This window comes from Volvox carteri (assembly GCF_000143455.1).
Source record: "Volvox carteri f. nagariensis unplaced genomic scaffold VOLCAscaffold_52, whole genome shotgun sequence".
Taxonomy (NCBI): domain Eukaryota; kingdom Viridiplantae; phylum Chlorophyta; class Chlorophyceae; order Chlamydomonadales; family Volvocaceae; genus Volvox; species Volvox carteri.
Window position 1 is genome coordinate 766,152 of NW_003307595.1, and position 22,110 is coordinate 788,261.

Genomic DNA, 22,110 nt, shown 5'->3' on the forward strand with positions numbered 1-22,110 from the left:
TCACTGCGAGCTGACGACAATCGACACGCCCTTACGCGGTGAGGCGCTGCTTGACCCGCCCACACTTGGAGCTGCGTTGACTCGTCTTGGCGACCCGCCACTGGCTCCCGTACGCGGAGAGGAGTCAGCGATTACCACACGGCTGGGCGGTGAGGAGCTCAGGCCGTTACCGTTGTTACCGTTGGCGGCGACGTCGGTGGCGGAGGACTCCGCGCCGAGCTGCTCCGCCACAAGGACGATGCCCTGTCAAGGAGCGGTTAGGAACGGTTAGGAACGGTTAGGAACGGTTAGGAGGTACACAAGCAGAATTGTCATATCACCTGAATTGCGTATAAGAGGGGTAAGCATCCGAAAACTTATACGACAGTGCCGTACCTTCCTTTTGCGTGTCTTGTGTACGGCTCCTCAAGATTATTATCGCTTACCTGTCTGTCCTACTGTACGTATATCTGCTCCTCACCTGCTTAGGATCCATAGGGCCCATTTCCTCCTCCACCGCTTGCTCGTCCTCCTCATCCTCACTCGCACTCTCGCGCTCAATTTGATCAATAACGTCCTCAGGCAGACCACTGCCCGTACTGACGGCGTCGTCGTCACCTTCCTCGCTGTCGGTCTCGGCGTTGCCGCGCCTTCTCAGGCCCCCATAGCGCTCGCGACTGGCCGCCTCCGCGCGCCGTACCGCCTCGGCTGACGGCGCCGCCGCCAGCTGGGCGGCCAAGTTGGCTTCTAACGCCGCCAGCTTCCCCTTCATACCTTCCAACATCGCCTCAACGGTCTGGACTTTGATGGCCTTAGCGGCGGTGCCACCGCCGGTGGCGGCGGCTGCCGCCGCCGGTACAGCCGCCGCCGCGGCGGCGGTGGCGAAGCCGCCGCCGCCCCCCGTGCCGCTGCCCATCGGCGCCAGCCGCTGTGTCGGCGTCGGCCGCCGCGGCTTGCGCTTCAGTTGTGTGGCGGTCGTAGCGGATAGGTAGCCGGGGTGCGGCGCCAGGCCGTCGTTGGCTTCCACAAGAGGGTGCGCAAGGGCGAAGCGTAGCGCCGCGATGGCGCCCGCCGAGTCAGTCGTCAGCGCGCCGGTGTGCATGGGCAAGGTCACGGGATCGAGCCCCAGGGCCACCGCAAGGCGCTCCGTCGGGTCGGTAATCGACTCCCACAGCGGCGGCTCCTCCTCAGCCGCAGCCGCGGCGGCGGCGGCAGCAGCCGCCGCGGCGGCGCCGTCACCATCCTCAGGGCCCTCCGCCACGGACTCCAACAGGCCGTCGACGTCACCAGGTACGGCGGCACCTGTGGCGCTGGCGGCGGCGGTGGCGGCGGCGGCGCTGTTCTTGCGGCGTTGCTGACGCTCCTGAAGACGGACGCCTGTGAGGAAGGTGCGGTCGTCGGCTCCCTCCTCGCCGTCGTCCTCCTCTTCCTCCTCGTCCTCCTACGATCCAAAAAAACGGTATTCAAACGGTATCAGTACGACAAGCATAGGACATTGTACGGCACCGGTACGACAGGGTTATTAAACCTTAAGGGGCAAAGCAACGGAGGTGAGAAAGCAGCAGGGTGTGTATATAGGATGATACGACACGGTGGCTCGCAAAGGTGCGGGCTAGAAAGTCGCTTCTTTTGCAATCCTCCCCGCGGCATGTTGTTGTCGTATTATCGTACCTCGACGACCGTATTCAGCCGCCACTGCTCAATGGTCGCGTCCAACCTGTCGTACGCCTCCGAGACTCGCTCCGGCGCCGCCGCTGCCGTAATGACCGCCGCCGCCGCCGCCGCCAGCGTGTTCGCCTGCTGCTTCGGAGCGGCCTCCCGTACACTCGCGAAGCGGGCGGTGAGGGAGGAAGCCACGGATGGACGAGCGGGGTTCGGGTTGGGCTCCCCAATGTCGTACTTGGCAGCGGCGGCGGCATCGCGGTTGGAGCTTGGGCGCTGCAGCGCGATTACCTGGTCGATGGTGTGTGTGGGGGGGATATAGTAGTTTGTGTCAGAGGCCGACGGAAAGGCGAAAGAGGAAGGTGCGAACAATACCCTAAAGGGGGGGCTGGGAGGGGAGGGGAGGGGGGAGAAAAGAAAGCGGTAACACGGCCGCCGCGGCGGCGTGTGTGTGTGTATGTGTGTGTCCTTACGCCCCAAGTACAGCTTGTTCAGCGTTCAATGATCACCAAGAGACAAACAAACAAACAAACTGACAGGTAAACAGACAGACAAACATACAGACAGACAAACAATGTAACCCTCCCCCTCATCCCTAATCCCCTCCACACTGCCCTCCTCGACCATCGAAAAAGGGGGGAGGGGGTCGACCTAAAACCCCTCTTCCCCCCTCGGACTACGTGCACCCCCCCCTCCGCCGCTGCCACCTGGTACGGTTACCCTAAGACACACTCAGACCCAGAACTCCGTCTCATCCCCTTCAAATGGTTTTATTTCAAAGGATCACAACCAATCCAACTACAAACAATCGTTGCAGGTAGAGAGAGGGGAGCAGGACAACCCCATTCCTAGAGGTACGGAAGCCCCAAACACACAACACAATCCCCTCGCCCCGCAAACCCAACCTCGGAGCCTCGACCTTCCAAACCCCAAAAAAGCAGCCTCCGAGCCCCTCCCGTACATACCCCTTCCAAACGGGAGCTTTCCCCCCTTTTTCCCCCAACACCCTTATCCAGCCCCTCCGGCAGTCCACTCCTTTGTTTCCCTGCATATAATGCCATCTCTTCCCCCCGCCACGCATACACAAAAACACAGACACGCATAACCCCCGGGCCCCCGACAGAGGCTTACCAGGGGGTTACCCGCCAGAAGCAACTTCTGGAGCGACGGCAGGTGTGTCAACGCCGCGACGGCACCTTCCGTGTCCACCTTGTTGTACGACAGGTCCAACACCACCAGCCGCGTCAGCACGCTGCCGTATCGCTCCCGATCCTGGTGTGCTAAGGAGGAGGAGGACTGCTGGTTTTGGTTTTGGTTTTGGTGCGGGATTTGCTGCGGGTGCTGTTGATGTTGTTGTTGATGTTGTGGCGGCTGCATTGGCGGAGTGAGTTCGGGCTGTAGCAGCAGCCGTTGCGCAGAGATTTGCGACGTCAGGCGGTGGGCAGAGCTCTGAGGCTGTAGCCGCTGCTGCTGCTGCTGGTGTTGCTGTTGATGCAAATGCTGCTGCTGCTGCTGGTGTAAGGCGGAATGCGCGTTGACCGTTGGCGAAAGGCCAGCAGCACCGTTGCCGTACAGAGGTGGTACACCGTTTGCATCACCGTTGGCGGTTGCAATTCCGTTGGCGTTGCTTCCCCCGGCTAAGAGACGGTTGCTGTTGTTGGATCCCGTAACGTAATCCGTCGAAGCGGAGCTGTTTTCGGGCCCCGAAACCATCATCATCATCGTCGTCGTTGTCGACACCTCCAGAAATTTGAGGCGGGGTGCTGCTGAGATGGCGTTGTGGGATAAGTCCAGGTGCGTGAGGGAGGGGGGTGCCAGAGCGGCGAGAGAGGCGATGGCGCCCCCCTGGAGAGGTGAGAAGAAGGGAACCGGGTAAGGTGTGTGTGTGAGTGTGTGTGTGAACCGGGTGAGGGTTTTAGGGTTAGGAAACAGGAAGGATGGAAAGCAGCGCGAGGAGGAGGGAAGGGAGAGTCAGGGGAAGTCCAAGAGCGGCTCGATGAGACTTGTAAAGATGGGAATCTTAAGCGGTGGGGTGGGGTGCGGTGGGGTGGGGTGGGGTGGAGCGACGGGGAGCCCTAAGTTTTAGAAGTTATCGTCCGCCTTGGGGGCCGATGTGGAACGTGTTCTTGTGGGCTTTTAACGGACAAACCCCCCGAGCCTGATTTCGACACATGTTACCACGCGTCAGCCGCCAACCGTCTGCGGTGTACCTTGAGGCCGTTATCCGCCAACCGCAACCGCCGCAGCGCTGGAAACGCCAACCCGCCCGTCGCCGCCGCCGCCGGCACTCCCGCCGCCGCCGCTGCCGCCACCCGGGCCGCGGCCGTGGTGATGTCTGACGGCGACGGCAGGTGCTTAAAGTGGTTGGACGATAGATCGAGCTCCGCCAGCCTGGGCAGTAGCGCTAGCGGCGAGGTTGGCAGTAGCACCATGTGCGGTTGTAGGTGGTTGAAACTGAGATCCAGAATTTCCAGGTATTGAAACGGCCGACCGTTGACCGGTGCCAGCAACGATGCCACCAGCGACAAATCCGCTGAATGCGCCGGCGTCGCCAGTACGGCGCCGCCGCCGCTACCTGCCGCCGTCTCCGACGCCGTAGAGGCCACCGACGGCTCCACTCGTGGCGGTGCCGCTGACGCCGCCGCTGCGGCTGCGGCAGCGGCAGCAGCGGCGGCAGCTTCCCCCTGGCCGTTCCCGTCAGGCCCTAGCGTCCAAGACTCGTACGGCTCCCCCGGTTCCGTCGTACCGGCTGATCCACCGCTGGCGACAGCAGCGGCGTCGGCCCTTTTCGAGGTACGATTCCGTCGCAGTACAGTCGATGCGCTCCTGGTTGTCAGCGGGACGCCGCCGCCGCCGCCGCCGCCGCTACCGCCGCCACCAAGCAAGCTTCCTGGCCATGGTCCGAGAGTACTTAGACGACAAGAGGCGGCGCGTAGCCGTACAAGCGCTTGCAGCGTCGCCAGGCAGATTAGGTCCGGGATTTTGTTGTCCGAAACGTCGAGATTTCGGAGCGCGACAAAGTACGACAGGTCGGCGGACTCGACGGCGCTGATGTGGCGCGACTCCAAGCTCGCAAACTGTACGGCTTCCGGCATCTCCTCGTCGGCGGCTTCGAGCAGCATGAATCCATCCAGCTTGATGCCTGGACAGGAACGTATGCATGTAAATAAGTAAGTATGTATGTACGTATGTATGTATCCGCCAAAGGCCCATAGCATGGCCGCCAGAGCAGCCCCCCTTTCCTCCCCTTAACATCAAGCGTGCCACGTCACCACCTACACATGCACCCCGTCAACTTCCACCTCACCTGACGGAGACGGCGGCGGCGCCGGCTCCGGCCGCCGCTGGAACCTTGGTGGGCCTTGCGCCATCATCCTCGCCGCTTTGAGCCGTCTCGCCAAGCCGCTCGGCAGCAGCATCGTGTCCGCACCTTTCTCACCCTCCGCAATGGAAGCCTCTACGCCGGCGAAGTACGCCGCCATGGCCGCCGCGGTGGTGCTGGCGTGGCGGGGCATGCGGCGTCCTCGTCGTCCCGGCACTCCAACCAGGCCCGACGGCGACACCGACGGCGGCTCCAGACCCGGCGCCGCACCCGTCTTGTGAATGCTGCGGATCTGAATCCCCTCACCCAACAACAGCTGATGGTCGGCGGCGGCGGTGCTGCCGCCGGCCTTGCCGGCGGCGGCGGCAGCTGCGACGGCCGCCGCCGCGGCTTTGACGGCGGCTACGCCGCCTCCGGCGGCGTAGCCGCTGCCTCCGGCGCCGCCGCCGCTCCGCTTGTCCCATTCGCGACTCGCCGCGGGGTATAGAGGCGGCGGCGGCGGCGGCCGTCCCACGTCTCCTTGGTCCCCGTCAGTGGTGGCGGCTGGCGTGCGAAGTGGCAGAGGCGTATCCAGCGGCGACATGCCCGCCCGGTGCGACTCTGTGAAGGCGTGGCGTGGTCAGACGCGAGCGACGCGGACAGACAGACAAACAGACGGACAGACAGGCACCGTAGAAAACGCAACCGTAGATAACGGGGACGCCGTTTTCATTAGCAATCGGAACCCTAAGACCCCAGAGCCAGGGGCGGTAATGTTCCTGTTAACCCCCCGGTATGTTACCTCGGATCGGAGGTGATTCATGCGCTGCATCTCCATATCCGCCGCTGCTTCCCCGACCGTTAGCAGACTCCAACACCAACAGGACCATAGCGCGCCGCCGTCACCGCTAATGCCAACTACAACGCCACTTCCTGTTCCCCTAACGCATGCTGACCGTTCAGGTGCTGGTCCGCGGCGTTCGTTTCTTCGCGGCGTTTTCAATCTTCGTTTTTATAGCCGGGAATTAGACCCCAGGACAGGACCGGATGGACCCCGTACCCCCATTCCCAGGAGCCATCTCCTCGAGGAATTCCCTCCCACCATTACCCCTCCCCTTCCCATCCCCAGCCCCTTAAATACCCGGCGCTCGATACGGACATGACGAACTCACCCTTCCCACCTGCCGCCGCCCGACGGGCGCTCGACACGGACGTGCTGGACTCCCTAGGCGGTGAGCTCTCCGAGCCGGGGAGTGGCATGGCGGGTTGTTGCAAATAAGCTGGCCCGTGACGGATGGAGCCGTGCGTGCCGTGACGTCGGCCAACAGCGGGGCCCATGGCCACCGCCATGGCTGCCGCAGCCGCCGGCGGCAGCCCGGCCACTGCCGGGTCGCCGGCAGCGGCGGCGGCGGCGAGAGCGGCGGCCTGGCGCTCCAGGAAGGGCATCAGCAGCGGCCGGTTACGGCCCACAGCCACCACCGTACTGCCCATGGCCACGGAGGGGACGCTGCTGAGTGACGCGACGTGCGGAGCGGAGGAGGTCTCGGGAGCTGAACCTGCGGAGGGAGGAGCCGGCGGCGGCGCATGCAACATGGACGGCGGCAGCGGCGGCGGCTCCGCTGCCGCCGGCTCCCCCGGCGGCGGCTGCGCCGCCGCCGCCGTGGCGGAGCCACGGCCGCTGCCGGCTCCGCCGGCGCCAACCTCTTTGGCTTCCCTCGCTGCGGCGCTCGGTGTGCTGACCAGCTTCATTGCGGCCCCTCGTACCTCCACATCCTCCAAAAAAGGAGACCCCGGAAGGTGGTGGTAGCCCGAACTCGACAGTGACGGCCCCGGCGGCCAAAGACTTATGGTGCCCGTACCCGGCGGCCCCTCACTGCCGTACATGTCGGGAGATGGTGGCACCGACGATGGCGCGATAGCGGAGCTGGCGGGCCGACTGCTATGGGCACTGGGGGTGCGTACGGCATCCCGTACACCCTCCCGCGATACAGCTATCGTATTGGTGCTTCGGATTTGGCGATGGGGGGGCGATACGCGGCCCATGGATAAGCTCTTGGAGACGCCCCGGACGCCCTGCGGATGATCCCCAAATCATAATCGGAATCATTGATTATTATTATTATTTATTATTTATTATTATTATTATTATTATCATAATTACAGTTTACAGTAATAATTATAAAAGTAATCATAGTGCATAGAACGGAATTCGTCGTTTTCCGGAGCCTTTCCGTGGTTGGACCCTGTCTGTCTGTCTGTATCTCCCCAATCCCGCGGCTCAGATCACGAAAACACACAAAACACACACGAGTTTTGACATCCGTACCTGGATGCCTCGGGACCCAACGGATCCAAGCTCCCCTCTGCTCGGTAGCCTAAAGCTACGACTCACATGGCCGCCGCTGCCACTGACAGGTATTGCCGTACGGACAGCAGTACTAGGAGTAGCAGCGCCGGCGACGGTGGGCGCGGGAGTGGCACCGCCGCCGCCGGCGCCGCTGCGCGGGCTCACGAGGCCAGCAGACGGCTCGCTGCCAATGCCGGTGCCCTCGCGATCGTCCTGCGCGGCCGCGGCCGCGGTGTCGCCGTCCTCGGGACCTGCCCCGGGTGCTAGGGCTGATGCCCCCAACCCGTCTTCTTGCCCTGCGGCTTCCTCTCCGTCGCCTCCGCCGCCACCGCCTGCATCCACATTTCCCACCCCCACGGGTCATAACGATACACAAGCCGCAGTGAGCAAGAACGTGCCGCGATGTGTACGGCAAGCACGTACGGAGTTTGTACAGCTCCCCACGGGCCATGGCCCACAAGCACACTGATCTCATAACCGTGGCTAGATATTGGGAGCATAAGTTAGCCGGTACAAGCAGTACAAGCAGTACAAGCAGTACAGAAACAAGGATCCGCCACACAATGATGTAGCTGTCAGCTTTCGAAACCGAGTCTAACGCCCTCTGAGGGGACAACACCCCTACCAGGTCCCCACGCTACGGAGTCCCTCTGCCCCTCCCCCCCCTGCCCCTAACCCTCCCCCTCCCCCCTCATCCTCCCGCCGGACCCCCCTCTCCTTCACTGCACCACATGGCGGTCCCAAGGTCCCCCACATACACCTGCAGCGCCACGCCCTGGGTGCCGTACGGCCTCCATCTGCCCCCTGCCAGCCTGTCTGCCCTAGTGCGAGCCACCCAGTGAGCTTCAGCATCCTCCGTACCCCTACCCCTACCCCTACCTGGCCTCAATACACGGCCTCTGACCTCCCCCTGACCTGAGCTGCTAAAAGCTTACCGGCTCCGGAGTCGCCAGCTGCCGGCCCATCCACGCCTCCTCCTAGCGGGCCGCCAACACCCGGCTCCTCCTCCCCCTGCAGCTGCTGCTGCTGTTTGTCCGTCTGGTCGCCATCGGCTTCCACGAGGTACCCGGCAGCCTCTTCCAAGATCCCCAGGGACCGCTCCTGTGGCTGGGGACGCCTGGCATGCTCAGATGGGCTGGAGGGTGGGAAGAAGGGAAAGGGGCAAGTGGTAGGTAGTAAGTAGAGGTTACGACGCGCTTTTTCCAAAAGACTGTGATAGTTGGGAGGTTTGGGTCCGGGTGATTTGGGAGGAGCATCCCGCAACGCAAGTCTAGCGCGGTCTTCCGCGTCAGGCCAAGAAACGCACCTTACTTCCCGTGATGGTGGCGGGGACGCGTCGGGAGTAAGCTCCATGGGACCTCCGCTCACGTGGCTTTGCAGACACGCTTAGCGGGGTATCACTAAAGAAGAAGGGAAGGGCTCCACGGCGTCAGCCGCTGAGCCATAGCAGCACTCGACCCCATGTCGCCGCGGCCACGCAGTCCACAGGAAGCCCCAAAACTGTGCTCGGTATAGTTTGGTACAAAGGCGAGGTAGATTTGCCAAAATTATGTTAGAGGTAAAGTGGTGAACTCAACCCAAATTGCAAGTATCCGCGGCACTGCGAGCACTGTGCGAATGCCCCGTTAGAGGTGAAAACTTCTGGTAATACTTTAGGAGCACAATTGGCTTGAATATAGAGCTCGGTGTGCTTGATATATCCTTGCTTAGAATAAGGCAAATATGTAGCAAGGCGCCATCAAAGTAAAAGCACTTGCTTAGTCACAGTATGAATGTAATGTAATGTTTTGATGACTATGCAGCTATGATGGCGCTCATCAGCATGGGTGCTTCCGTGACGCTTTCTTACAAATCATCTTGTCAAGCCACGCCTCCCAAATTATGGCTTTATCTCTAAGCCGAATATTATTTCTTATACTGTTGAAGCTATGTTCTGTATACTCATAGATCATGCGGTATGATGCAGCTAACGCCGCCTAGACAGGGCATAACACGTAACCCCGGAAGCGAGCCGTGCATTTGAGTACGCTGACATGGCGACAGGACGAGGCTCGGCCGCTGGACGACCCTCTCCAGCCCCTGGCGCAGCTGGCGATGCACCACGCCGTCCATCCATGGCGCTGCAGCCTTTCGCCTGGGGCGGGTTACAAATTTTGCCGGTGGCTCCTAACGCAGCTGAAAGTGTTGCAGTTGTTCCTCCACCACTGCCTGGGCTGTATCGCTCTGCGCCGTTCAGGTGAGCCCTTTGCCGCGCTTAGGCAGCCGCTTCCAGCTGCCAAAAGGCCTGAATGCAGCATGTCATGGCGCTACGCCCTGCCGTTCGTATGGCACACTCTGCATGCGAGCATGCCGTTTTCAATGGTTCACCGCTAGTCAGTCAGGACAAACAAGCAACGCTGCAAGCTCTGCCAAATTCATTCATCGGGGAGCCCCTGCACCCTGCCGTCGCATGCCATGCCGCACCCGTGTCGCAATTTGTGTTTTGTTCATCCAATTTAGATCGAATCTGGACCTCCCGGTCTTCGGAATTAAGACCTCCTGTTCACCCGCGTCCTGTTCGCCGAAATCCAGACTTGCCTTACCGTACCGTACCGTACTGCAGGGTCTCCGAGTACGACAAACGCTGCCGAATGGCCGTGGCGGAACTGGAGGCCGTCCTGAGGCTACCTGAGCGAGAGGTAGGTGATTGTGTCTGTGTGTGTGTGTGAGGTAGGGAAAGGGAGTCCGATGTTACCACTGTTTCTAAGCGTAGCCGTCGCCCCACGGTCGCCCGGGGACAGGGCACGGAGGCGGCTGCCCTTCGCCGCGCTGGCGGGAGCGGCATGGACTCAGGCTTGGATCCAGATCTAGGTCTGGATCTAGGTGCGGACCACCTACAAGACAATGACGAGGAGCTGCGCGCGGATCTGGATCTGTCTTGTCTGCACGTACCCCTACCCCCCGGCATCTCACCGACGTTTCGGAGCCTGGGTCCGGGGGTTCCGCCGCTTCCGCAACAAGGGCCCTCCGCCGCCGCCGCCGCCGGCCCCACCACCGGGATCCCTAGCGAGCCGGCGGAAGCGGCTCTGGCCGTCAGGGCCCCCGCGCCAGTGGCGGCGGCCCCAGCGCCAGTGGCGGCGGAGGAAGAGGCCGCCGCCGCCACGGCGTTGGCGACAGACCTTACAGACCAAGCGCCGCAGGGCATGGATCCGGAGCCGTACTCTGGTTCCGGAACCTTTGCGGAGGGTGAGATTGGCAGCGGTAGTGGGTTCAGGGCTGTTGTAGCAGCTGCGGCCTCGGACCGGATACCTCCACGGCCGCGGGAAGCCGGGCCGCGTCATCAGAACCAACTTCAGCAGCGCCGACAGCAGGGGCAGGGGCAGGAGCAGGGGCAGGGGCAGGAGCAGGAGCAGGAGCAGGGGCATCATCAACAGGAAGGGAAGCATGGTGATCAGGAGCACCAGCAGCAGCAGCAGGGACGGGGGGTAGGGCGGCAATTGCAGCAGCAGCCTCAAGGTAGGGAGGGGCACCCGGCGAAGCGGCGGCGCACGGTGCCAGCTCGCTTCCGCGACGATTCATCACCGCTACTGTCGACGCGACGCGACGCCGCCGTCGCCGTCGCCACCGCCGACGACGACACGGTGGCCGCAGCAGGAGGAGCAACAGATGCGTTACTGGGTCCCGCCGCCGTCAGCACCATGCAGGGTCGCCAGCAGCAGCAGCAGCAGCAGCAGCAGGACATGGCCAAGCCGCAGCCGCTACAGCCCAAACAGCAAGGGCCCGGCCGGCGGGGTAAGGCCAAGCGGCAGCAGCAGCAACAGGAGCAACAGCCCGTTGAGAGCGCGGACTCTGCTGCTGCTGCTGCTACAGTGGCTACTACAGCTGCGGCCAACGCAGTTGCTGCCGCCGGTGCTGCTACAGCTGCAGGAGGAGAAGTTCTGAATGTGGATGCCGGCCCCGCTGTAGCTGGCGCTGGCGTCGTTGGAGGCGGCGGCGGCGGCGGCTGTGAGGGCCCGAGGGGACCAGGGGACCATCCTGTCAGAGGTTCGTCTCTAGAGCAGCAGGAGGGGCAGCGGGCGCAGCACCAGCTGCAGGAGGAGCAGGAGGAGAAGGATTCGCTGGCTTGGTGGCAGGGCATGTCGGCGGCGGCGGCGAAGTTGGAGAGCTTGAAAGCCGTACTACGGACCGATCCGGGGAAGGGGGAGGGTGAGGGCGGGCAGCAGCAAGGGGAGGAAGAAGGGAAGGAGGAGCGGGAGCAGCGGGAGCTTGAGGAGGAGATGGAGCGGGGGGAGAGGGTACGGCGGCGGATGCTGGACGGTGAGTACGGCGCCGATCCGTACGATGAAGATGAGCAGGACGGCATCGCCGGCGGCGGCGGTGGAGGGAGGACACGGCGGCGGCGGCGGCAGCTGGGGAATTGTACGGCAGCGGGAGGGGGTTCCGGAGGGGCGTACGGCGCAGCGTCAGCCGAAGGTGATGATGGCGGCGACGGCAGATCTGGGGTTCTGTTGCCGCCGTCCGCCGTGGCGGCCCTGCAACGGGTAAAGCTGGCAGTCAGCGGGCCTGACCAGCCAGCGCCGCCAGTGGTTGGATTGCCGTACGTACGGCATAATCCGTCGTACGGTTTGACGGGGGCGGAGCAGTCAGCGGAGGAGGATCTTCGAGTGAGTGGGTGTGTGCCCTGTGTCCCCCGGTGTCCCTCTCTCCCGCCCTCTTCCAGGGGCCCCCCCGGCTCTCTTTCCGTGTGTTTGTGTGTGTGTGTGTGTGTGTCTGTTTGTGTGTGTGTGTGTGTCTCTCTCTCTCCCCCTCTCCCTCTCTCTCCCTCCTCCTCCGGGCGGCTCTTTTGGTGGTGTTAACTGACTCGGTGCGACATCGCGGTGTCGCTCTGCCCGCTTGAAACCTCATCGTAGTGACCCGTACAACCCCTCTGGGTTTAAATGCCGTACGCTTTTGTCGTACTGCTACCCATGCTGACGTGACTGATGTAAGCGGCGGCTCTAAGTACCGGCAGTCCCTCCCATAGTGTACGTATGCTGACGGAGCCCGCCGTCTTTGTTATATACAATAATCCTTACCCCCCCCCTGCCCCGGTCACCTCAACCCCCCTCCCCCCCCCACACACACACACCCGCAGGACGAGCTGGTGTTGTGGGTGGTGGTATGCGGCCCCGGTCAGCCGCAGGTGCTGCACGAGGAGTTCCTGGTGCTGGGGGGGCAGTGCCTAGCAGAGCTGCGAGATGTGCTGGGCTGCGCGACAGAGGACGCCATGCGACAGGCGGCGGAGGCGGCGCAGGCGCTGCCGCAGCCGCTGCCTTCGGTGGTGCAGGAGGCGGCGCTGCCGCCACCGGCGGCGCCAGCCACCGGCCGCGGCCGCGGCGGCCGCAGAGCCTCCCGGGGTGGCCGTGGCCGTGGTAGAGCAGCTGGGGGTTCGCAGCCGCCGCATCTGGCGGCGGGAAGAGGTCCGGCGGAGGCGCTGACGGAAGCTGTACGGCATTCGGCTGTCGGCGTTGGTGACGGAATTGCTGCGTCTGCCGCGGATGGGCCCGACGGCAATGCAAATACTGTGTCTGCACGGGTGGCGGTGCCGCCGGCGGCGGATGGCTCTGGGAGCCGGCACGGCAACGGCAGCGGCAGCGGCGATGCCGCGGGAGCGGCATTGCCGGCGGCGGCGGTGCCGCTGCCGTTCGAAAGCGGGTTATTGCCGCCTAGCCACGGGTCGTACGTCTTCTTGGAGGGACGTTTCTACACGGATGTACGGCACCCAGACGCTGAGGACTACTCCGCGCCCATCAGGGAGATGTGCAGGTGGGTTTCCTATCGAGGCGGGGAAAGGAGGGGATAAAGGTTTTCCAGGGTTTTTCGAGTACCACTTACACATATATATGTACGTATATATATTACATTTTGTGCATTTTGAAGTGCACAATGAAGAATGAAGACCTCTCCTAAGCCCTATCCATGTTCATGCTTGATGTAAGGATGTATCTTCGGAGATTTTATGATATATGAACCCATATTCCGCGTATTTTTATTGGATCGATACTTTTCTGTAGGATTAGTTTTTGTTTAAACTCTGGAATACTGTTGCCATTTTTTATCTTTCACACATCCTCTTCGCATCCTCCTCCTCTTCCTCGTCTCGTTGCGACCGTTGCCGCCCCGTAGGGCCCACGGGGTTCGCCCGACGTATCTACGACCGGAGCGTGGCTGGCGGCCCGCGCTGCTCCGACACCACGGCGGGCCGCTGCCTCCACCTAGCGCCATGCACACCACACGGTTCGCAGAGCTGACGTTGCGACAGGCGAACCACCCCACGGGCATGTTCTGCCATCGAGCCTGCTGCGAGCACCTCCTCTTCGTGCGGGATGTTCGCAGGTGGGTTCCGGCTGGGTGTGTTTGTGCGTGCGTGCATGCGCGTGCGTATGTGCGTATGTGTGTATTTGTTACACAACTGCCTGTACACATCGACCCGGGCCCGGGGCACCTAACCTTAGACCCCAACGGGAATAATGACCGCCAGGAAGCGCTCTCCCCCCTACGGCGGGAGGAGAGGGGTGAGAGGGGCCGCGACCCTGTAGGTGCGTGGGGGTTGGGTGGCGGCGGCGGCAGGCGGCGGCAGGGCACACAAGGTAAATGATCCGCGTTTGCAAGCGCACACTGAAGTTGCACACACTCACATACACACACACATACACGCACATACACACACACGCTCAAAACTTGTTTTTCAATATCCATCCCGCCGCGGTGCACCCCGTCCCCTCATCGCCCGCGCTAAACTCACTCACTCCTCAGAAAACCCGCCTCCCCCCTGGTCTTCCCCCCCCCTCACACACCCCTCACCCCCCCCCCCCCCCCCCACCCAGGTGGCACCCAGGCGACCCCGCCCGCCGAGTGGCCTTCCCGCTGAGGCTGCGAGCCCGGGACCGCGCAGGTGCCCCCGTCGCCCGTCGGCGGTGCGGGCTGTGTGAGGCCCGATACGCGGAGCTGGTGACACACGATGACCCGTTGGCGCCCTCCAACCCGGCCATCATGTGCAGGTGGGTGGGTGGCGGGGGTGGCGGGGATGATGGTGGTGATGATGGTGTTTGTGTGTGTGTGTGTGTGTGGTGGCGGGTGCGGGTGCTGATGCTTCGTTTTGCGTGGTTTTTTTGTGGTGGGTTTTTGAAGGTTTTGAAGGAGCGGTACATATGTACATACGTACATACGTACATGCAATGCCCCCGGGAGATCCCGGGATCGAGACCTGTCAGGGCCGAAAATCCTTCCGATGATGGAAGGTAAAAGTGCCCCTAGTCGATGGACGTTGATGACCTGGGATAAAGTTGACTCGCGCACCGGTTGATGCTGGTGGTGGGTGCGGAACCTGAGCGATCCACTGAGAAGGTGACTAGGGTGACTGGATGAGGGTGCCCCGAAATACCGGGGAAGGCAGAGTCTGCCGGGTAGCGGCCGCAGGATGAAGATATGACCCCCCTGTCCCACACATCATCCATCCATCCATCCATCCACCTACAATATGGGAGGGCTGCCTGTACTTAGAGCCGCCGCTTACATCAGTCACGTCACATAGGTAGCAGTACGACAAAAGCGTACGGCATTAAAACGCAAAATGTATATATACATGAGGGTTGAGAGTTCGTTTCTGGTATTCGGTGTTTCCGGGGTCATGAGCGAGCGAGCCCGGGCGCATGTGTGCCGCACATCTCCCCTCACAGCCCTCAAAACCCACACACAGCTGCCTTTCAAGTGTGGCCCCAAACCAGCCTTCTGCAAGCTTCTGTTCCTCCTCCTCCTCCTCCTCCTCCTCTGTCCCCCACTGTATGAGCCGCGGACAACTCCGGGAAACCCTTTCCCGCTGCTGTACACACACACACAGACATTGCTTCGACCTGCTGCACATCGGCACCAACGGCGAGCGCCTCGCGCCGGATGTTGTCGTACAGCCGTACAACCCGGCGTTGGACATCGCTACACAGGGTACCTGGGCGCCGTCGGTTGGGGCCTGGGCCGCCGCCAATGCAGCAGCTGCCGCCGGCGAGGGCGAGGAGGGTGATGGAGATACGGGCACAGCTGCGGGTGGCGGTCTTTTCAATATAAGATCAGACGGGCGGAAGAAAGCACGGCGACATGCGCGCAAGCGATAGGCGCTCTGGGTTATCTCAGCCTCAGCGTTGGGGTCGGGAAAGGGGGGAAATTATATGCAAGGCATTCAACTGCCGGCATTCAAAGTTCGAAATTGCTGGTGTCCTAGGCGATAGAGTCGGGGGCGGGGATTGAAAATGTCAAGGGCCGTCGTTCTCTTCTTCATGTTGTTAGTGTCAGTGCTTTGATTGTCTTGGGTCTTTTGTCCTTGTTGCATAGAAGTATTCAGCTAGCTTAAATGGCAAGGGATTGCCTGCCTATGTCACAAATGAAACATGGCGCCCGCGTTAATCGCAGAGAGTTAGTAGGACTTTTGGCCTCTGGATACGCTCCTCAGCACGCTCCTCAGTGTTGTGCGGGAGGCGTTCCTATGGGCGCTGCACTCGACCCGTTCGGGGTCCACTGTAACAATCGCATCCAGCACGCGGCTTCCAAACTGTCAACCACTTAAGTTTCTGCGTCGAAATCTGCTACAGGATATAGAACTTGGAGGGGAAGGATGCTGTTTATTCATTATATAAGATGGAGACCTGTGCTCAAATGATGTTCAGCGGTGCTTTCATTTTTTCGCTTTCATTTTTCGTTCTGCTTGAGCAGAAAGTAACGATCCCACATTTCCGCAAATTCATCAAGAGGCAAGTTGATACATAGCAGTGTCGTGACTGCCGCAATATGAGATTCATTTAGGTGCACGAGAAGATGAGTGCGTGAGAAGAGAAAGGCCATGTCGACTTCTACCCGCCGTGCCGCGACAAGCAAAGTCTTCAAATCAACCTTGTCCTTGTCGCCGCTCCTGAAATAATGTACGACAACAGGAACCTGTACCGTCCACTCTTTCCATTCCTCGTCTCTCCGGCGCCATGCAATCATGCACGTCAATGTCTTGTCCTGCTCTTGAACGCTCCGAAACTTTTAACTTCTCACGACCTTCACAGCAGAATGTGCCTAATTATCATCGGCAGGATTGTCCCCCCTCTTTTATCTCTTGATCAATTCTGGCTGAAACTGGCCCGTCGGAATCCGAGATACTCTCGGTCCCAAAAATACTGTACCGGCCCAGCCAACACTTGTAGAACCATACCTCCCCGCATCCCTGCCCAGTGGCCGCCGCTCAATGATGAGTGGTAGCAAGGCGAGGCGCTGCAGCCCAGACGTGAGATGTGCGTGTTTCATAATTCAGCACGTTTGTTCTCGAGGAGCGCCCCCTGAATGGATGAGGACCCTGAGCGAAGCTAAGGGCCCCCACAGGCAGGTAGATGAGGAATCACCAAACACTCCATACAGAAAACAACGGGATGCAACCCACATCTGAATTTAAATGTCTGCTGTTAACCTCACGCCATAGAGGTACACTACACCTTGCGAAAACACTCATGGCTCCACCGTTCTGCCTTATATTGTGTTCGTGACCTGACCATCCCTGCACGTCACCGTCAGCCACTCGTGCTGGAACGAAAAGTAGGAGTCAACACAAAATGTAACGTCTCTTTGTACATCTAAAGCACTCGGGGTCGTGCAAGTTCTACATCAGCCTCCAGCAACTGCTGCAAGGCAGGGCAGGCCAGCTGCCCTGCAGTCGGTCTTGCGTATGCAAACTGAGGACTGACTACTTGCCCCTAAGACCGCAAACCATGTAGGTCTTAAAAGAAATGCGCAACAACCCTAACAAGAATCGGTCACCTGTCCGCTCTAGTCTAGCGTATTAAGCTTGCTTCCCATAAAGAAGCCCACGAAGCTTTAGCCGCAAAACAAGCACCGCCTGGTTAGCGGAGAAGCACACGAAGCTTCGGCGGCAAAGCAAGCACCGTCTTGTTGGCAGAGGTGCGGGGCCTTCTCAGGCCACAAGATTCCCAGCGCCCTAACACCGTGCCCAGGACACTACTGCGACAGACCGTGCGACTCCTACCTACTTCACTAAAGGGCGGTCGTGCTTGGTATCCGACGCGCAAGACATTTGTTTGTATCGCTCCATCTCCTTCAGGTACCTTGGAGCATCCTTGTTGTCGTCTGAACAGCGCGATTTGTGCCCGCGTGCGTGCGGCAGCAAACGGACAATGCCTTTTTTGTTAGCAAGGTGGACTTAACTGAAAACACCAAATTTGAGAGCCTTTGTATTTCCCAAGCAATCCTGCAGTTACAAAATTAGCGAGGAGTTCCCACCTGTCTTGGCTTTTTTGGGGACACCCGAAGGTATTGACATTGCAGGTCCGCGCTTTTGCAGCGACTTCAGCAAGGAGTTGTTGGCCTTCACGACGATAGGCTTTGCCTTTTGAGCTTCAGCTGCGGCCTTGAGTCTCTCTGCTAAAGGGATGTCCTTGTAGTAGCCGATGCCCGCGTCATCCTTCTTAAAGACATAGCCCGCTCTAGCGCCTGTAAATGAGTCACTAGGAATAAAATCTGTTTCTTCCTGTGGGTCGCTGGGCCCTGCTTGAGCACCATCTTGCAAACGCTCGGAGCCCTCTTGCGGCATGTTTAGTCTTCTATCATCAATAGCTGTGAACTCGAAGGGAATTTTGTGGATTAGGCACCTCTAGAAAGACACTGACCGTCACTGGCCCAGACATCCCACTGAGCGTGGCGAGCGGAGTCCGTACTGTCGTTCCCGCAACTCGGTGACCGCCCATCCGCCCATCCGCTGAATGGTCGAACGCAAGCCAAAGCCTTTGGCGCTCTCAACCCAATCCCCTTCAACGCGTTGGAAACCTAGTCATTCGTCAGCGTTGCACGCAACCACGGAGCCAGAATATGAAACAAGGGGCCAATCAATTAGATTTACCCCGTAGCAGAGTCCCCAACAGAGCTCGCAGATTTTCTGGCTGTGTTCATCCCTGCATTTCCCATCGGGACGACCCCTGCTGCTGAGGCAGGCGCGGCCGGTGAGGACACTTTCACTGATAGCATCGTGGGCAGCGATAATGATCCCCAACCGCTGGTTGACGAGGGCGAGGAGGAAGGAGAGGTAGGAGAGGAGGAAGGAGAAGTAAAAGCCCAATGTGACGTTCTCGTCGTACATTCGTACGACAGCTGTTTATGAGCGGCACTGCAGTTCTGCCGTATACAGTACGGCACTAGGAATCCTACCCTGCGGGAGCGGCCCTGGTTTTGCTTCGTTGTGCGTTTTGATTGGAGTGAGGAAGTACGGCGCTCTGGGGGGAAATGTACAGCGGCAGGGACTTGTGCAGGTGCGTTCGACTGTCGTATAACTTACCTGAGCGTGACGTCGTAAAATTGGCACTGCATACAAGGACATTTTTCAGACCCATGTAGAAAGTGATGAAAGGAAGTGAAGGAGTGGTAAAGGGATGGAGTTCAGCGCCCACCCAAATAGCTAAGATGCGCTCATTCGTTAGCAGACATAGCAGAACATGTGATGAGCTGCTGCAAAGATTGCAATTCACCCCCAAAACTAGCCATGCTATTCATCATGCTGGGCACGATTTAGGCTTCCAGGAAAACATAGTATCCGGGTGCCAGTGCGAAATTCGCACATCTTGTCGTACTTTATCGTACGGGAACAAGTCCTGCGTACGACAACAGTTACCAGGAGAGGTAGCAACAGAAACAGTCTCCCCTCTCTCTGTGTCTCTCTCCTCCTGACTGCTCGTCCTTCGTACACATTACAAACTCGTACACCCACAATCGTTATACACCTACATGCCCAATATGAGGCACGCACATTTTATTGTGTCCGGACATCACCTGAAAAGTCCTTCCCCTTCCTTACATACATACAGACTACGCACAGATAGATATGCACACACACACACACAAACACACACACACAAACATAAACACATCTACGCACACGCACAAACATTTATGCAGAAACACATACAAAAGCAAACAAAACATGTTCCCTTTCAACAACGAAAGGATAATATTACGCTAACGAAGCTGCTCGTTCAAGGCTGTTTGACCGCCACCAGCAGCTCCACAGTGCCGGCAGCGGCTCGCTCCGAAACCACCACCTGCAGCCCCGCCCTCACCGCCATCGCCTCCACCTCCTGGTTCCAAACACAGCCCTTACCCAGCGCCGCCACAGGCCCCGCCGTGACATCTTGGTACGCCGCCAGAAGCGGGTTGTCGGAGCGGCAGTGCTCCAGCAGCAGAACCCGACCCCCCGCCGAGGCGGGACGAACCACTCGGGCCACCTGACGGGTGGGTGTGTATGTATTATGTATTATGTATTTATGTATTTATTTACATTGTATCCGTCCCCATAGATACTTTTTTGGCACACTGACGGAGCTTTCCAGCCAACTCCGGAAACGCGCCCTGACCTGTCCTCGTTGATGGTCAGCAGGGAGCTTTCAGTGTTGTTCCCCCTTCCTGGAACATAGCAGATGGGGTTAGGCGCAATCACTGGGGTCCGCCTGATTTAGTCGGTGGGGGTGGTCCCGCGCGGACGATCCCTATCCCTGCCCCGGTGATTCCTATCAACCCTGTCGCTGCCCCAGTTCCTCACGTAGGGCAGGATCCCACGCCTGTCGCCGCTGTTCCGCCGCCGCCGTTGTTTATAGCCTCTTCCGTCCATGGTGCTGGTGGCGCTGCTGCATTTCTACCCGTTCAGGACGTTGTTGTACTTAGACTTTCCGTCCCAGTCCCTAGGTTGAACTTTCCTTCCGACCTTCGATCTCGCGACTTAGGTTGGGCTGCGGCAGATAGTACGCGCGCATTCGTCAGGGATGCGAAGCAGTATCTTCAGCTAGTTCGGGGTGGTGATCGGGAACCGGTTCATCGCCAACGTTTTGGACGGTGCCGCCAAAGCTTGGCAAGATCCGTGGTCAACGGCACGGATTTCGTTTACGTCGGACGAGCTGTTTGCTGCGTTACTTGCCCGTTTTGCTCCTGAAGTCTTGCCCCGCGACGTGAAAGCTCGCTCCGTTCTCGCGAGTGGTAATTACCGTATGCGCTCTGGCGAGAACGTCTCTTCCTACCAGTCGCGTTTGGAGGCGCTTATTACGCCTATTGCAGATTTTTCAGAAGGAGATAGGATTTTCTGGTTTCAACGTGGACTATCTGAGGAACTCATCGGTGAATGCGCTACCGACCTTCTAGGAATGCCCTTTTCCTCTTACAACCACCTTTACCGCTTTGCTTTGGGTGCAGAAATGCGCCTCCTTGCCCGAAAGCAAGCTTTTTTTGTTCTGTTCCCCGTGCTAATGCCCTTGTTTTGCAGGCCCCATAGCTGAACCCGGTTGGCGCCCCTGCTGCGGTGCTGGCACCCGTCCCTCGCGCTGCCGTCGCTGTCGAGGGTCCCGAGCGCAGAGAGGGTGGCACAGTTGCCGCCCCGGGTGCCGGTAAGCCAAAGGGGGGGTGGTCGCCGGGAACAGCGCCGGTGGCAACCCAAGGGTCTTAGAAGTAATCAGGTACCTTCCGGGGCTGGGCCTAGTCAGCAGTTGGGACAGAAATGTAAACCTGACGAAGACCAGTGGCTAGAGAAGTATTGCTGCACTAAGTCAGAGCTTGAGGAGCGCAGAAAGAGGAATAAGTGCTTGCGTTGCGGGGATGGCCATCCGACGGGGGCTTGCCCGTTGTGGCTCAAGAAGAAGTAGGGGGTTGCACAGGCTGCTGAGGAGGGGACTCCTCCTGGGTTAGATGTAGAGACCGAGCTGCCTGCCATGCGGGCTTCCAGGGCAAAGCTGCCCTCTGTGTTAGCGCAGGTTGAGAGAGCTATTGGACGAAAACTGACGTTTGATGCTTGTTCTGTGAAGAGTGACTGGGATGCCTTGTGTAATCCGCTTGTGCCGCGTTTCCAGTCTCTCTCTGCTAACGACCTGCACGGGCATACGGTCCTCTTCCTCCCCTCTTCCATTTCAGAGTTGCAGACGCAGCTGATTGCGCACCACCTCTGCGAACGTCAGCACTCGGAAACTGCAGCGTGTATCATTACGCCTACCTACACCACACACTGTGCTTCGGCCCTGCTGGCCGGGATGCAGCGCGTTCTGCAGTTTATTCCAAGAACACCGCTGTTCAATCGACTCGATCTGGAGGGTCGGCCTGTGCAGTTTCCTGGGTCAATGTTTGCCTTTGACGTTTGGTACGATCTCCTGTGGCCCGCTGTTGAATTGCGTGACACTTCACCTAGTCTTTCGGCTTTCCTGCTCTCTCCTCAGTCTGCAGCTCTGCCAGGTTCAGAGGTGCCTCTTGTCCAAGTCCGCGTCGTCAACTGTACTCTGCTTGCGCTTGCTGATTCTGGCGCCAGCGACGACTTTATTTCTCTGAGGTGAAGCGGCTTGGGCTGACGCCTAGTGCCTGTTCCTGGTTGCATGTTACGCTCGTGAATGGGGATAAGCAGGCTATCTTGGATCGGGTTACTCTGCGTCTTTCCGCGGGACCTTTGCGACTAACAGTGCATCCGTACGTGTTGCCTGAGTTGCCTGCACCGGCCACGTACGTCATAGGGTCCTCTACATTCTCGCGGTAAAGGGGCGTCCTTAGTTTCGAGTCGTGCACCCTGTGGTTGCGCAAAGGGACTCTCGTTTATAAGGCGCCTTTCGTTGTCTTGGAGCGGGATCCCTCTGAACTGGGTACCTCGCAGTCGGAGCCACAAGTTCATTATATGCTTTGTTGTAAATGTCACAGTCACATCTTTAAATAGCCAAAAATAGGTGTTCCCCTTTAGGGGATGAAGAAGAAGATGACTTCCCCCTTCGGTTCCCCTTTAGGGGATGAAGAAGTGCTCCCCTTCTAC

The 22,110-nt window shown here is 59.7% G+C and overlaps 4 protein-coding genes across 4 annotated transcripts; 1 reads left to right on the top strand and 3 right to left on the bottom strand.

Annotated features, from left to right (window-relative positions):
- Positions 1–8,642, bottom strand: VOLCADRAFT_96476 (uncharacterized protein; the record flags this gene model as incomplete). Its single annotated transcript, XM_002955528.1, has 11 exons — positions 1–243; positions 461–1,420; positions 1,651–1,932; positions 2,773–2,982; positions 3,181–3,486; positions 3,852–4,783; positions 4,949–5,563; positions 6,124–7,015; positions 7,335–7,621; positions 8,225–8,424; positions 8,596–8,642. 11 exons carry the CDS (start codon positions 8,640–8,642, stop codon positions 1–3), a joined length of 4,974 nt encoding a protein of 1,657 aa, XP_002955574.1.
- Positions 8,643–9,403: 761 nt separating this feature from the next.
- On the top strand, positions 9,404–15,415 carry VOLCADRAFT_119104 (uncharacterized protein; the record flags this gene model as incomplete). The annotated part of the gene is made up of 7 exons (XM_002955478.1): positions 9,404–9,525; positions 9,892–9,967; positions 10,070–11,932; positions 12,403–13,073; positions 13,434–13,643; positions 14,135–14,308; positions 15,148–15,415. The coding sequence occupies 7 exons, from the start codon at positions 9,404–9,406 to the stop codon at positions 15,413–15,415; spliced, it is 3,384 nt and encodes a 1,127-aa protein (XP_002955524.1).
- A 571-nt stretch (positions 15,416–15,986) lies between these two features.
- Positions 15,987–17,938, bottom strand: VOLCADRAFT_106858 (uncharacterized protein; the record flags this gene model as incomplete). Its single annotated transcript, XM_002955529.1, has 3 exons — positions 17,574–17,938; positions 17,324–17,420; positions 15,987–16,206 (listed from the first exon to the last, which is right to left on the bottom strand). The coding sequence occupies exons 1-3, from the start codon at positions 17,881–17,883 to the stop codon at positions 15,987–15,989; spliced, it is 627 nt and encodes a 208-aa protein (XP_002955575.1). The 5' UTR covers positions 17,884–17,938.
- A 1,377-nt stretch (positions 17,939–19,315) lies between these two features.
- On the bottom strand, positions 19,316–19,947 carry VOLCADRAFT_96479 (uncharacterized protein; the record flags this gene model as incomplete). Its single annotated transcript, XM_002955530.1, has 2 exons — positions 19,316–19,564; positions 19,879–19,947. The coding sequence occupies 2 exons, from the start codon at positions 19,945–19,947 to the stop codon at positions 19,316–19,318; spliced, it is 318 nt and encodes a 105-aa protein (XP_002955576.1).
- Positions 19,948–22,110: the final 2,163 nt, after the last annotated feature.